Source organism: Primulina tabacum, chromosome 1 (assembly GCF_025594145.1).
Source record: "Primulina tabacum isolate GXHZ01 chromosome 1, ASM2559414v2, whole genome shotgun sequence".
NCBI lineage: Eukaryota > Viridiplantae > Streptophyta > Magnoliopsida > Lamiales > Gesneriaceae > Primulina > Primulina tabacum.
Genome location: NC_134550.1, coordinates 8,381,014 through 8,398,687, shown reverse-complemented (window position 1 = coordinate 8,398,687; position 17,674 = coordinate 8,381,014). Strand labels below are relative to the sequence as shown.

The 17,674-nt window shown below is 36.1% G+C and overlaps 1 protein-coding gene across 1 annotated transcript; it reads right to left on the bottom strand.

Moving 5' to 3' along the window:
- Positions 1 to 3,067: 3,067 nt before the first annotated feature.
- LOC142517667 (21 kDa protein-like) lies at positions 3,068 to 3,984 on the bottom strand. Its single transcript, XM_075620033.1, has one exon. It carries the CDS (start codon positions 3,882 to 3,884, stop codon positions 3,264 to 3,266), a length of 621 nt encoding a protein of 206 aa, XP_075476148.1. The 5' UTR covers positions 3,885 to 3,984; the 3' UTR covers positions 3,068 to 3,263.
- Positions 3,985 to 17,674: the final 13,690 nt, after the last annotated feature.

Here is a 17,674-nt window from a genome sequence, read left to right as displayed (position 1 = left end):
ATGCTGATGGATTTTTCCTCAAAATCCGATTACATGTTTTTCGTTGTATGATTACTTTATATCTTAATTATGACTCGGCCACAGTGAATATACATAATCGTAGAAAAATTGATATTTGATGTTTGTGTTTAATTTTATATGGATTCAGTGGATATCAAATATAGCAATTTGATATTGAGGACTAATGCGATTTTAGTGAAATGGATTAGCCGGATAAGGGATTCCACCTGATCAAATTAATAATTTAGTGTTTAGGAATTTGAGTGAAGATAATGGCTTAGATAACACCTGCAAACAAGAAAGTAACTCGTGAATGAGCGCTGTAGGAGTGTCCGGCGTAGCCACTCTGATGCTTAAGTCAGCAGGTTGAAGATGAACACAAGCGAATATATGGGAGAATATATGTAAGTGCTTGAGATTTCAAAAATTTCAGAATCTGTAAATGACGTTAATACCTGCTATTTATAGTAGAAAATGAGGTATGTACTTCGTTTCCGGTGCCACCTACTAATTATGACAAGTCGGTTGCCCCTACTATAGCTTCTGATGACTTTTAGAACAATCCAAACCCATGTTTCTCTGACAGATTAGACAGCCCGTATCAATCACACTCGAGTGTGGTGCAATTCTCGAGGTGGCACGGGTGGTAAGGTACCCGGGTGCTTGTATGAGGGCCCGGGCTATTGATTACCCGAGAAGAGGAGAAATGTTCGGCTAGTGAGGAAAGTACCCGACACATTGGCTTAGATCTGAGCTATCCAATTAATAACTCGGGTTAATGATGACCCGAATCTTTACGAGGATATCAAGTACATTTCCAAAACGAAATCAAGCCAAAATAGTATCCAAACCGATTGCAGTTCCTTTCGATCTCAGTTCAATATTTTTGTTTAAACCACAAAACTATGTATGATCCAGTTTATTTTACATCCCTATACTAACATCTTCAATTTTTTTTTCCAAGAACTAAATCAACAAATATCCGAATTTGGGTCAACCCAATCTTAAATATTATTCTAATTAGCCCAAGTTTGATATTCTCAATAAAAATGTTAAGAGTTAATAATTAAATTAGTGGCCCAATACTCAAGCCCCCAAACTACGATAAAATTAAAGTTGGGTCAACTCATAGAGAACGTTTGGGAATTATTTTTTTTCATTCCTTCAAAAATTTGAATTTTGGATCGAAAATAATTCTAAAAAAATGTATAATTTTTTTTAAAAAATGAGGAAAATTAATTTTTGCGTTCTGTTTTAGTTTTCGTTAAAAAAAATTTCAGTACGATATTTAAATATTAAAACCATTTCTATTTTTTTAGAACACATTAAAAATTACAACTTAACTGTGTTACTAAGCTTAGGCTTCCGTATCCAAATATACGCCCGATCCGGTCTCAAACAATATTGGTAAAAAAAATCACAATTTCAATAAGATAATTCATTATCTAAAACTAGCCGAATATCAAAAAAAATTTAAGACATAAATTCAACTCGAGCTAGGTATTCAAGCCTGAGTTTAATTTGAAGCTTGGATAACTTAAGATTTTAAGATATAAATTCGACTCGAAGTAGATATATTCAAATAGAAGTACATCACATATAAAGTCTAAATGATCCATCGGCTCAACGATGTAGATCATCATGTCGTGCACTGTATATTTTCCAAATCTATATAAAATTGCCCTATCTTTGCTCGTGCTCCTGCAGATTCTATCCGCCGTGTAAGCTGCCACCAACAATGCGAAAATGCTGGCATCTGGCGGTGGTCTCAACGCTGCCTGCAAGAAGCTTTCCAACTCCAAATTCTGCCTGAAGCTGCTTCGCCCCTAGGCCTCCCAATTCTAGAGTTTAAATTTTTAACCTGAATAGAGTCATATTTCTGGTTCCACCACTGTCCTTCAACATGGCTCAAAATGCATGTTATGATCTTTTGAACGGCGTAGAGGTGGATGGAGAAGTTGTGAAGGAAGTCCGAAGGAGGCGGCCAATGATAGCGTCATTGCTCAATTCTTTGTTAAGTAAGATTAAATTTCTTGTTTTATATGAATATAGCGTGATGTATCCAAGTTTAAGCAGTTTTTGGTCATCAATTCAATATTTTAAAATAATTTTCAACGATTTTTTTGGTATATTTACGGAAATATTTTACATGAATGAATGGAGAATAGATTTTGATTTCGAGGTGTTAATAATATGTACGAGTTCGTTTGCATTGCAATAGTAAAATCAACTTTTTTTTAATTAAAAAAAGTGTAAAAGAGATAAATAGTAATTGTATATATTTTAACAATATTGCAATTGCTTTTACAAGGGACGCGCCTTTATCGGTTGTTTTTTTTTTTTTTAGGGGGAGGAGTTTATTATAAATATTAGTTCTTGAACCCCACACATTATATCAAATTTGAAATATTGTGCAGACAGAGTTTCTTCTTGATATCAATATAATTTCCACGATTTGATAATTTTTAGATAATGTGAATTTTATTGATTAAAAGGTATAAATTCATTAATTAACAATTTATTAATTTTAAAGTAAATATATATAATACCAATTTAAAATAAATTGGTTTCTGATAACATAATATATAAATAATATCATTATTCATCTCTATATCTTGATGAATACCACAAGAAAAATACAACGGCACGAAATATATTCAAGTACTATAAAATTTATTATAATAAAAGTTTCAAACTACATGTCCTTTCTATAAATTGACCGAGATATTTTAAATCCATCCATTGGACTAAATTGAGTCGCTTGCCCATTCCAAGCACTCCGCCCCTTCAAATATTAAAATATTTTAGTCCACCCCGTAATTATTAAATTGTCGACTAAATTTAACATATACACACGCACGCTGTATTCGATATTTAGACATAAAAAATAATATTTTTTATTATTGGTTTAAATAAAATATTTTATCATAAAATTGACACGTGAGATCATGGAACTTGTCAAAATAATTTTTGTATTAAATAATTTACCTTCAACAAAAAAAAATTTGTTGATACATCCGATTTAATAACCATCAAAAGAAAGAAAATTTGATATGCTATAACATGATATCCATAATTTTTTACTCATATAAAAAATCTTATACATTCCAACAATCCTGTATTAGCTAGAATTCCAAAATATATATCTAATAATTATATTATTTTATATAGTCACACGTCCCCATACATTGTCGATTTATTAATTTATAATATATAGTAATTAATCAATCTCTCTTTTATGTAATTATATTTTATTAAAAAATTTAACCATGAATCGTAGAATAGTGATTGATCAGCGCCAATGCATTGCTAGTCATACGTGCCATCTTCGAAATCCTCCTCCTCACGGCGATCTTCACATCACAGGTGGCCGGCCTGGCGGCGAATCCGTCCATGCAGGTGTCTTCGTACGTCAAGGCGGCGCTGACCCAAGTCTGAATGTCTTCCATCATCAGCCAGAAATCGGCGCGTCTTTTACTGATCAGGTTCATCTCCGCCGCGGATCGGCGGAGCCTGTCCACCGAGTCAGCCAGCTGCTCCACGCAGTCGCGCATGGCGCCCACCTCCCTGGGGCGCATGCTGCTCCATTTAGAGAGCTCGGCCATGTCTGCGGCTGTGGAGCGGGCTGTGTTGAGGCTGAGGGAGAGGGCAGCGTCCGCGAGTAGCTTCGGGCTTCGCTGTATGGCGGTTGCTTGGGTTGAGAGGGAAGCGTAGCAGAGTCTAGGGTAGGCTGTGACAGAACATGATGCTTTTATGAACTCGGCACTACCGGTTGTTCCGATGGAGGTACGGGTAGCCAAACCCGAATCAGCGGAGGAAGCTACTAATAATCTGATGAATAACAGAGCTAGGGGAAGGGATTTGGTCAGAAAATTAATTTCCATTCGTGAACTTTTATTTCTTTGCTTATATATTTGATGATGTTGTGTGCGTTTAGGATGATGTGTTGAACTTAATAATAAACTGGCTGTGGGAAATAATGGAGGGGAATGATTGGTATTTATAGAAAGATTAGAGCCGCTGTATTTGCCTAAAAATTATATTTGACTTGGTTTTTAAGTCAATATTAATTCGGAGTTGAGTCGGTTCGAGTTAGACAAGGATAATGACATTGTATGTCATGTAATTTTCTATTTTTGCTTATGTTATTGATCCATTATCGGTTTTAGCCCATTAAATGTCAATTTTTTTCTTGTTTAATATTTTTGTAAAAAAAAATGTTGACGTGACGTTGAAAAGTAATAATGAGTCACTATAAATTTTTTCATAAAATTAACATCAGACATTGCTGATGTATCCGAATACATATCAATACTTCTGTGAAAATACTAAATTTTTTAAAAAGACGAAAATTAACGAGCTAAAATGTAAATTAATCGATAACTTGATTACAATATAAACGTACAAGTTACATATTTATGTAAAATAATTATATGTTTAAATAATACTTCGGTTTTATTTTTTATTTCGAGTTTTTTTTTTTATTTGAGGGGATAGTTTTGGGGTATATATAGCCACAAAGCATGTAAAATCTTTGATGTAAATGACATACATACACACCTTTTGAGTTGTATAAAACTAAATAAAACTGAGTGACTATATCTAGCTATGTTGTAAAAAGTAGTTCTCTTCCATATGTCTTGGTCTTGTTCTTCTCCGTTTTTCATATATATGAACTGTTAGGGGTCTGGTCTGTCAAACCTCTCATCCTGACCGAGTGGTGTTTTGTTTTACAAAATCAAATGAAAAAAGATTAGAGAAATTTCATGCATGTGAATCGTGCATAAAATAATTGTGACAGCAATGTTAGGTTAATGTGCCTATGATAATGACAATATCGTTTTAGGTTAAGTTAGAGTTTAAATGTTGTGTTAAAATGGTTATATTCATTTCATATATATATATATATACCTTTTATTAACTTATATTTAATTTTGAATGGTGCGAAGTCAGTTTCATACTTAATGGTTGGTGATATTAGTTACAAGGGAAAGAATCAAAATTGGTCATGTAAGTCTTTACATGCATTTGGTTCTCTAATTGGCTCGAATTCGGTCTTAAAGCAAACATTTTCCCCTCATTTCTAATCCATTTTTTACGAGGTTATCCATTTCAGCCAGACTAATCAACAATAATATCTGGTATTATGCCTACAATATTTAACGTCATGCAGTGATGTTGTGTAAAATATCAATATTTTGGTGGAAATCAAACTAAATATGAAAACAAATGAATTATTAAACTAACACCAAATTTTGACTCATTAAATTATAAAAATCCTTATGTAACCAGTTTAAAGGATCAAGCTTGCCTTATTCCTCGTTTATAATTTTTATGAGTATATATTTTGAATGCTAAATGGATAAATAATTTTTTTCCCCAAAATAATCAAATTATAGAATTTGAAATCTTAAAGTTGCTAGTTTGCATCGATCTGATCTAATCTAACTTAGAAGCAGAAGAAGATACTGTTGAATTTGATATTTTTGCTACCAATGATTTTATTACAAGGCCAAAAGATACTTAGTTGTAATAAATTTGAGCCAATAAATAAGTGTGTGTGGCTCAACCGATTCTGGTACGCACTATAATGGTATTCGTTAATGTTGGTTAACATTTCTATTTCCCTAGAGTGACCCCGCCACGTGCCGTATTTGACATGGTGTCGAATCTGTCGACGAGATATTTATAATTATGTGTAGAAAATATGTATGCTGGAAAAAGTAAGAAATTTTATGAATACATGTAGAGGGACTATTTAAGCAAAAATTTTAAATTATATAGTCAAGAAACCACACCACACGTTTTGAAAATATTATTTCGAATAAAATTTGTCCAAAAAGATTAATATGGTCAAAAAACCGCGTCGGGCCGCGTGTTTTTCCGAGATCCAGCCTTTCAGCGTCCTTTTTTTTATAAAAAATTTCTGGTGCCCCTTGAAATCCAAACCCATAGCTCAAACATAAAACTAATAAGGAAGTATTTTATTGACACATTTTTCAATGTGATACTTTTGACACACTTCTCAATGTTCATGACTTCCCAACGTTCGTTCACACACTTACACTTAAACTTATCTAACATTATGTTATTTTATTATGTAAATAATTAAATTAAAAAAATTCGGAATATTAGTTCTGTATATTTATATATATATATATATACACATATATTAGATTATTTATATTATCTAAATTAAAGTTTACATACTTTTATATCTTTCAATTTTTGGTGATTTTAGAAATATTTGGTGAGATTTATGATGTGGCAGTCTGACCGCTAATAAAGCCATAATTATTGATATCATTTAAATAAACGAAAGAAAAATATACAATTTTTATTAACATAAAGGTGGACAAATGCTATATTAATACATTACGGTTATGCATAATATTACAGAAAAATTGCATGTAGATATCTATAATATTAACTAATTAAGTTTATGAATCTTAAGTTTCCATAATTGTTTTTTAAAAAATATTATCCTTATAAAGCTATAAAAGGTCATTATCCTAAAAGTGATTTAAAAAATATATTTAAATAAAAATGAAACGAAAAAAAAAATTATTTTTTTAAAACCAAACACAAAAATTATTCAATTGATTTAAATAAAATCAGTTAAATTTATTTACATATATTTGTGATTAGCTGGATGTTTTTGTAATTATTCCAAACCTCATCGGAGGTACATACATGCATATATTTGGGGTTATGTTATGAAGAATTTCTTGCAGGGGAAATCGATGTGGGGCTATGTCACAGGTGTGCGAAACAAGCCTACAGACCAGACGAACTCTGATTATGCTGTATCATTGGATGTTTGAGGGGCAGATAATTCGAAGATTATCACATTGATTAATAATTCTGTTGCACACTCAATAGGTGCTCAATGGGAAAAATATGAGACTGATAAGGAGGTTTGGGATCATCTGGCACGCTTGTATACACAGTCTAATTTTGCCAAAAAATATCAATTGGAGACAGATATTTGTGCCCTTCAGCAGAAAGATATGAGCATCCAAGATTTTTATTCTGCCATGTCGATACTCTGGGATCAACTGGCATTAACAGAATCTGCAGAATTGCGAGCATTCTCACCTTATATTGCTCGAAGAGAAGAATAGCGCTTGGTACAATTTTTTATGGCACTTCGGAATGATTTTGAGGGTCTGCGTGGGACGATTCTTCATCGCAACCCTCTTCCTTCTGTTGACTCGGTTGTAAGTGAATTGTTAGCTGAAGAGATTTGTCTTAAGTCTCATGTTGACAAAGAGACAATCCCAATTACACCATCTGTCTTTGCAGCTCTTCAACGACCTCAAGCTAATCACCAAAACAGGTCAAATACGAAGGTTTCTCAAGATGAGTGTGCTTTTTGTAAAGAGAAGGGGCACTAGAAAGCTCAATGCCCACTATTGTTGAGTAAAGAAAAAGTGCAACCGCAACAGCAAAAACAACGACCACACAACACTCCATGGAAACAACAGCAGCAGCATCAGCCATATCTGAAAACTCCATGGAAACCACAGCAGTAGCAGCAGCCTTCTCAGAACACTCCATGGAAACCTGGTAATCCATCAAACCAGTGGACATATCGACCACCTCAGTCTAACAATGCAGTTGCTGCATCGTATTTGGATTCGTATTTGTTTGAGCAGTTTCAACAGTTCCTCGCTTCACAGCCTCATGCTATGTCAACTTCTTCACATATAGGTTTGAATCCTCTAGCACTTCAGGCATATCTTCGTCAATCTGGGTCTTGGATTCTGGAGCATCTCATCATATGTCTCCTGATTTGTTATCTTTTGCTTCTTTGTCTCACAATTCTTCCATTGAAATTGTGACTGCTGATGGTACACTGATGCCATTAGTAGGCGTTGGTTCTCTTGTTACGTGTTGTTTATCTCTTCCTGATGTATACTATATTCCCAATCTTACACTTAATCATGTTTCGGGCAGCTAATTATGTGAGTCTGGATACTTAGTCTACTTCTCTACTTCAAATTGATATGTGCAGGACCAGCGATCCCAGAGGTTGATTGGGACAGGCCGTAGACAGGGGAGACTTTATGTTTTGGATTATCTCAGAGTACCAGATGTTGCAGCATCTAGTGTGGACCTATTCTTTTTTCGCTTGAGTCAGTCGTCTTCTGTTTTTTATTTATGGCATAATCGTCTAGGACACATTTTCGCGCCTTGTTTGAATTTTTTAACGTCTACAGGAGCACTAGGAACTTTGAAAAGCCATGATATTTCTGATTGTAGTGGTTGTAAACTGGCAAAATTTTCGGCATTACCCTTTTATAAAAGTCTATTTTTTTCTCCTACTTCTTTTGATCTTGTTCATTCAGATGTATGGGGATCATCTCATGTTCCCACGAAAGACGGGTCGAGATATTATGTTTCTTTTTATTGATGATTGCACTCGTTATTGTTGGGTTTATCTGATTAAACATAGGTCTGATTATCTTGCTATTTTCAATGATTTTAAAGCACTTGTGAAAAATCAACATTCAGCCAATTGTGGCGCCCCAAACCTCGCAACGTAATCATACAACATGTGACGTCATATGCATAAAAATTTTCTTTTCGACGACGTAATAATATAATGCATATACGACAAAATAGTGCAATCACCACACTATCAACGTTAGTGTAGCAGAAACAGTATAATAAATACACACATACAACTCAAATAAAACAATTAACCATATTGTCTCTATTTACTATTAACTACAGGACTGTTTGACTAGACACACCTAGTCCTTCACCACTATCCTGTCTCACGCATAGTCCTGTAACATGTCCAACAGAAACAGCCCCCAAAGGGTGAGCATACACAACAATCATCATCGTAATACATAACAGTTATATTAATAAAAACATAAGATATAACTGAAATGATAACATAAATACCCCCTTTGTCGTTTCTGGACAATCAGCCATCAACAACCTCAACAACATCACACTGCAGCAATAACATCGACGATACGTCGCACCCCAACTCCGGCGACAGCAATATCGTCGAACGAACTACAACATCGACGATACGTCGCACCACAACACCAACGACATCAATATCGTCGAACGAATAACATCAACGATACGTCGCACCCCAACTCCGGCGACATCAATATCGTTGAACGAACAACATCAACGTGACGTCTCCCAACAACGATAGCCAACAACATCGACAATAATAAACAACAACATATATAATATAAAATCACCCAATCCAGTGATTTGTCATCGTTCAATACAATAGTATTCATCAATACTAAACAATAACAACATATGCTCGTACGTCAACACGTACCTGATAATCGAGTATATATAAAATCTGGCTATTTCTTTGATCCCGAGGCTTGTGATGTATCTAAATAATCCAACGACAATATCATATCATTGTCACCGTATCAACACAATAATAACAGCCTCAACATATAACATCAAATAGCTCAACAACAATTAATTCAACAAAATATAAAACTCGATTATAAATTCGTATTGTTTAACAATTTAATATTCTGATGTTTTTAATTCACAATACTACAATCAAATACACCATAATTAATTAACTTCAAATATAGGCTATTTTACAACATCCGTCAAATTACGAAAACTTTATATCAACGTGTAGCCTATACTTCGTAGACTCCGAATATATAATCAGAATTAATAACAACTGACAAACAACTCTCCAATCTCAATCCAACGATTAAAAATCCCTAATTATAATAAATTAGGAATAATTCAAAATAACACCACTATTATCTTTTCTACTTCGTTAAAATCATACATTATTCAACAATCTTCAATTTCAGTATGATTTAACAATTTATCGGATTTATTCCAGAAATCGACGAATTTCAAACATCACCAAAAATATAAAATTTATACCTCAAATCAAAGACCTCGTGTCAACGATATCAAAACTGAAGTCAGTTCGTCGATTGAATAAACCGATAAGTCGCACAATCGAAAAGAAAATCTCAAAACCCTCTGTTCTGCTTCCTCTCCCTTCGTCGATATCTCTGTTCCTTTGATTGGAACAGTTCGGTGGAATTCAATTTCAATTTTTTTTTATTTTTTTAAAATATTATATTATATTATATTATATTAATAACATAATATAATATAATAAAATATAATATAATATTTAATATTTAATATTTTAACATCGGTACATCCCTTTGGACCAGTCAAACGATCAAATTTTTCAAAACTCAAAACATGAAACTTCTATATCTTTGAGTTTTATTCGTTATATCCAAATTTCAAATCATTTGGACTTCATATGATCGAAATATATCATATTTTCCTCTTTAAAATCATTAATTATTTAGTAATATCATATTACTAAATCAAAAAATTGTGATATTTACTTCAGGCATTACATTTCTACCCCCCTTAAATGAATTTCGACCCCGAAATTAATCAACAACAGTAATAACATGCATAAATAAAGATACGTCATACCATCAGAATAAGTAGGGGTAGAGCTCTCTCATATGCTGCTCTGTCTCCCAAGTGGCCTCTTCGACACCTATATGCTCCCACTGAACCTTCACCATCGGTATCAGCTTACTACGAAGCTTCCGTTCAGATCGATCCAAAATACAAACTGGTCTATCAACATAAGACATATCAGGATCTAACTGAACCTCAGAAATATCCAATACATGTGAAGGGTCTGGCTCATACTTCCGTAACATCGATACATGAAACACATAATGAATATCAGATAAAGATGGAGGTAGACCCAATCGATAAGCCAAAGTGCCTATCCGTTGCAATATCTCATATGAGCCAACATATCTCGGTGCCAACTTTCCTTTCATGCCAAATCGCACTGTGCCACGAAAAGGAGAAACTTTCAAAAATACTCGATCGCCCTGCTGAAACTCTAAGGGTCTTCGTCTTTTATTTGCATAGGCGGTCTGTCTATCTTGAGCTGCTTTCAATCGCTGCTGTATCAACTTTAATTTCTGTTCCATCTCATGAATCATATCAGGACCGGCAACCGCAGCTCGATCAACATCATCCCAGTATAACGGAGATCTACAACGTCTCCCATACAATGCCTCAAATGGAGCCTTCTGAATACTACTCTGATAACTATTGTTATACGCAAACTCCACCAATGGAATAGATGACTGCCAAACAGATTTAAAATCCGGAACATAAGCACGCAAAATATCCTCCAGCGTCTGAATAGTACGCTCAGTCTGACCATCTGTCTGGGGATGATAAGCTGTACTCAATCTCAACTCTGTCTCCATCGCAGTCTGCAATCTTTCCCAAAAATGAGAAGTAAATCGAGGAATCTCTATCAGATATAATAGACACTGGAATCCCATGCAACCGTACAATCTCTCGTATATACAATTGTGCCATCGTCAAGTACGTACTACTCATGCTATAGGGTATAAAATTTGCAACATTCGTCAATCGATCAACAATCACCCAAATAGCATCAATAGTTCCAGTGCTTCTTGGCAAATGAGTCACAAAATCCATCGATATGTGCTCCTATTTCCAAGTCGGTACTTCTAAACTCCTTAATTCACCTCCTGGCCTTCTCCTCTCAGCTTTGATCTGTTGACAATTGAGACATCAACGTACAAAATCAATCACATCACGTTTCATTCCCTTCCACCAAAACTAAGAGCGTAGATCCTTATACATCTTCTTGCCACCAGGGTGGATAGAATATCGACTACAATGTGCACATCGTAACAGGCCTTGGCGCAACTCAGATATATCAGGAACTACCCATCTATCATTCATCCTCAAACTGCCATCATCAGCCACTCTAAAATGGGTATCTTGTTTCCGAGAAACCAACTCCTTCCACCGCTGAACTCTCTCATCTGTCATCTGTGCATCACGAATACAACCATATATATCAGGTTCAGCTAATAAGTTAGATACCTGAATAGGAGTCGTCGAGATATCAAAATCATATCCCAATGAACAACAAGACATCATCATAGCTGATAAACGACTCACATCCTCTGCAGTACAACGCACTTTACGGCTCAATACATCAGCTGTAAGATTGGCTCGACCAGGATGATATTCAATCTCACAATCATAATCCTTCAGCAAATCTAGCCATCGTCTCTGTCTCATATTCAACTCTGTCTGGGTAAACAAAAATCTCAAACTCTTATGATCCGTATAAATCGTAAACGAGGTACCATATAAATAGTGTCGCCATATCTTCAAGGCAAAGATAATGGCTGCAAACTCCAACTCATGCACAGGGTACCTTGTTTCGTGTGGTTTCAGCTGTCTCGAGGCATATGCCACAACATGTCGATCCTGCATCAAAACACATCCTAAACCATGTAATGATGCATCAGTATAAACAACAAACCTCTCGTTTTCTGTAGGAATTGATAACACCGGTGCAGTCGTCAGTCGGTGCTTCAACTCCTGAAAACTCCTCTCACATGCTTCAGACCACTGAAATCGCACACCTTTCTGAGTCAACTGTGTCAAAGGTCTAGCAATCTTTGAAAATCCCTCGATAAATCGACGATAATAACCTGCTAAATCCAAGAAACTACGGATCTCTGGTACAGATGTAGGTGCAGACCACTGTAACACGGCTTCGACCTTCGTTGGATCAACTGAAATCCCATCTCTCGATATAACATGAACCAAGAAGACCACTCGATCCAACCAAAACTCACACTTACTGAGTTTGGCATACAACTGTCTATCTCGCAACACCTGTAACACTGAACGCAAATGCCCTGCATGCTCAGCCTCACTCCTGGAATATATCAATATATCATCAATAAACACAATAACAAACTGATCGAGATAAGGCTGAAATACCATATTCATCAAACTCATAAACACAGCTGGAGCATTTGTCGACCCAAATGGCATAACCAAAAACTCATAATGCCCATATCTGGTCCTGAATGCTGTCTTCTGAATATCCTCCTCTCTAACTCGTATCTGATGATATCCTGACCTCAAATCAATCTTTGAATATACCGAGGTTCCCTGTAACTGATCAAACAAATCATCAATACGAGGGAGGGGATATTTATTCTTAATTGTTACCTTATTCACTTGTCGATAATCAATACAAAGCCGCATCGTTCCATCTTTCTTTCTCACAAATAAGACTGGTGCACCCCAAGGCGATACATTAGGGCGAATGTATCCCTTGTCCAACAAGTCCTGCAACTGGGCTTTCAACTCTCTCAACTCTGCTGGTGCCATTCTGTAAGGAGTACGAGAAATAGGGGAAGTACATGGCATCAACTCAATCCAAACTCCACCTCACAGGCTGGTGGGAAGCCTGGAATCTCATCAGAAAATACATCGGCAAACTCAGCAACTATAGGTATCTCTTCTATTCCCACCTCCTTCTTCTTCTTTGTCACATCTACAGTATAAATAAGATAACCCTCATGCCCATTCTCCAATAACCGAGACATCCGGATGGCAGATACCAACGAAACACGGGGACGAGAACCCTTCCCATAAAATGTCCAACGCTCTTTCTCATATGTATAAAAATATACCACCCGCTTATAACAATCAACTGTCGCACAATATCTCCTCAGCACATTAATTCCCACAATACAATCAAAATCAGTCATTTCTAGAATAATCATATCAGATATCAGCTCATAGCCCTCATAAGAAATAATACCTTCTGATATCATCGATACAATTGATATATCAACTCCAGAGGGTGTCGAAACAGAAAGAGGCATAGACAATGGAGACGAGCGCATATGATGCTCAACCACAAACCTCTTCGATATAAATATATGCGAGACACCAGTATCAACAAGAATATAAGCAGGATAAGAACATAAATAACACTTACCCGCTATCATCTCCTCTCGTGCCTCCTCTGCCTGCTCCTGGGTCAAAGCATACACCTGTGCTTGAGGCGGACCAGCTCCCTGCATACGTGGCTGTCCTCCAGAAGGTCGCGGTGTAAACTGCTGAGGTTGTCGTCCTCCTCTCCCTGAGGATCTACCTCTATCACTACTGGGCTCTCGATGTCCCTCACGACTAGGACACTGTCTGGCTATATGGCCCACACCGCCACACTCAAAACATGTGATCTCGGTCTGTGTACACTGTCTGATCAGATGAGATCCCCCACAACGAAAACATCTCACTGCTCTAGACTCTCCTCTCTGCCCCTGAACAGATTGAGAACTGCCCCCACGACTCTCAACACGTCGTGAATCAAATCGACGCTTCCCAGATGATGCTGAAGAAGAAGTTGAACCCTTCCGATATTTAAAAGACTGTCCATGTGGTCGCAATGACTCCCTAGTCGGCTCTGATAATCGTCCCTGAGCCCCATACTCCTGCATAACCAACTCAGCCATCTCAGCCCTCGTCACTGCATCCTCAAATGATACCGGGTTGTTTGATTGCACACAATCAAATAACTCTAACTTCAACCATTTCAAGAAGTGCCTCATCTTAGCATGAACATTTGTAGCAATATGTGGCACATATTTCAACAATGCAGAATATCGAGTCTCATACTCAGCAACAGACATACTACCATGTCTCAAATCCTCAAATTCTTTCTCTTTCTTTTATTTGGCTTCTATAGAAAAATATTTATCAAGAAAACGAGACCGAAACACATCCCAGTCAACAGTACGGCCCTGAGCTCTCAATCCGGCCTCAGTCGTCTGCCACCACAATAGTACATTCCTCGAAAGCTGAAATGTAGCCAATCGTAACCAAGCAGACCTAGCACACGGAGGTGTCACAAATATCTGCTCTATCCTCTCAATCCACTCCTCGGCTCGCTCACCAGTCTCAGAACTATCAAATCTCGGCGGAAGATAACTGCTGAACTGTGCCAAAGTCAACTCACAAGGCAATAAAGGCTGATATGCAGGTGCCTGTCCCACAGGAGGAGGTGGCAATGGATTCATCTGTCCAAACCCACTGTCAACCTCGTCTGTTTCCTCGTGTGGATGTACCTGTTCTCTAGCTGCCATCACTGGAAATCAAATTGTCAATCATAACATTTAACAATTACAATCCAATAATCATCATCACACCATTCGCAGGAAAGCACACGCAACTAAAGAACAATCAATCATACCAAGAAGTCATCAAAAACAAATCACATGCACAGACACACGCAAATAATATCGTCATCCAACTCCCTCATCACAAACCCAACTCCTAACCATCCCAGACATCTAACATATGCTCTGATACCACCAATTGTGGCGCCCCAAACCTCGCCACGTAATCATACAACATGTGACGTCATATGAATAAAATTTTTCTTTTCGGCGACGTAATAATATAATGCATATACGACAAAATAGTGCAATCACCACACTATCAACGTCAGTGTAGCAGAAACAGTATAATAAATACACACATACAACTCAAATAAAACAATGAACCATACTGTCTCTATTTACTATTAACTATAGGACTCTTTGACTAGACACACCTAGTCCTTCACCACTATCTTGTCTCACGCATAGTCCTGTAACCTGTCCAACAGAAACAGCCCCCAAAGGGTGAGCATACACAACAATCATCATCGTAATACATAACAGTTATATTAACAACACCATAAGATATAACTGAAATGATAACAAAAATACCCCATTTGCCGTTTCTGGACAATCAGCCATCAACAACCTCAACAACATCATACTGCAGTAATAACATCGACGATACGTCGTACCCCAACTCCGGCGACAGCAATATCGTCGAACGAACAACAACATCGACGATACGTCGCACCCCAACACCGGCGAAAGCAATATCATCGAACGAATAACATCAACGATACGTCGCACCCCAACTCCGGCGACAGCAATATCGTTGAACGAACAACATCAACGTGACGTCTCCAAACAACGATATCCAACAACATCGACAATAATAAACAACAACATATATAATATAAAATCACTCAATCCAGTGATTTGTCATCGTTCAACACAATAATATTCATCAATACTAAACAATAACAACATATGCTCGTACGTCAACACGTACCTGATAATCGAGTATATATAAAATCTGGCTATTTCTTTGATCCCGAGGATTGTGATGTATCTAAATAATCCAACGGCAATATCAGATCATTGTCACCGTATCAACACAATAATAACAGCCTCAACATATAACATCAAATAGCCAACAACAATTAATTTAACAAAATATAAAACTCGATTATAAATTCGTATTGTTTAACAATTTAATATTCTGATGTTTTTAATTCACAATACTACAATCAAATACACCATAATTAATTAACTTCAAATATAGGCTATTTTACAACATCCGTCAAATTACGAAAACTTCATATCAACGTGTAGCCTATACTTCGTGGACTCCGAATATATAATCAGAATTAATAACAACTGAAAAACAACTCTACAATCTCAATCCAACGATTAAAAATCTCTAATTATAATAAATTAGGAATAATTCAAAATAATACCACTATAATCTTCTCTACTTCGTTAAAATCATACACTATTCAACAATCTTCAATTTCAGTATGATTTAACAATTTATCGGATTTATTCCAGAAATCGACGAATTTCAAACATCACCAAAATATAAAATTTATACCTCAAATCAAAGACCTCGTGTCAACGATCCCAAAACTGAAGTCGGTTCGTCAATTGAATAAACCGATAAGTCGCACAATCGAAAAGAAAATCTCAAAACCCTTTGTTCTGCTTCCTCTCCCTTCGTCGATATCTCTGTTCCTTTATTTGGAACAGTTCGGTGGAATTCATATTGAATTCCACCGATTCAATTTATTAATAAAATAATATAATATATACTATTTAACATTTTAACATCGATACATCCCTTTGGACCACTCAAACGATCAAATTTTTCAAAACTCAAAACATGAAACTTCTATATCTTTGAGTTTTATACGTTATATCTAAATTTCAAATCATTTGGACTTCATATGATCAAAATATATCATATTTTCCTCTTTCAAATCATTAATTATTTAGTAATCTCACATTACTAAATCAACAAATTGTGATATTTACTTCAGGCATTACAGCTGTCATCAAGTGCTTTCGTTGTGATTTTGGGGATGAATGCACTTCTAATGATTTCTTGTGTTTGCTTGCTTCTGATGGTATAATACGTCAAACCTCGTGTAGAGAAATCCCTGCACAAAATGGTGTTGCAGAAAGAAAACATAGACATATTGTTGAAACAGCTCGCTCCTTCTTACTGTCTTCTAATGTTCCAAGTGCATTTTGGGGTGAAGCAATTCTTACTGCTGTTCACGTGATCAATAGAATTCCAACTTCACACAATTCAGGTTTGTCACCCTTTGAAAAAATGTATGGTCATGCTCCTGATTATTCTTCATTACGTGTTTTTGGTTCTACCTGTTTTGTTCTCCGACCACAGATCGAGTGCAATAAGTTGTCTCCACGTTCTGCTCTGTATGTTTTTCTAGGTTATGGGGTATCATTGTTTTGATCAAATTAGTCAAAAACTGTATGTCTCTCGTTATGTTGTGTTCCTTGAACATGTTCCACTCTTTTCGATACCTATTAGTTCGCATAATATGACACATGAAGATCTTATTCGTTTTGACCCTTTCACCTTCGACACCGACGAGACCTTGCCCACGACCACACCCGAGACTCCT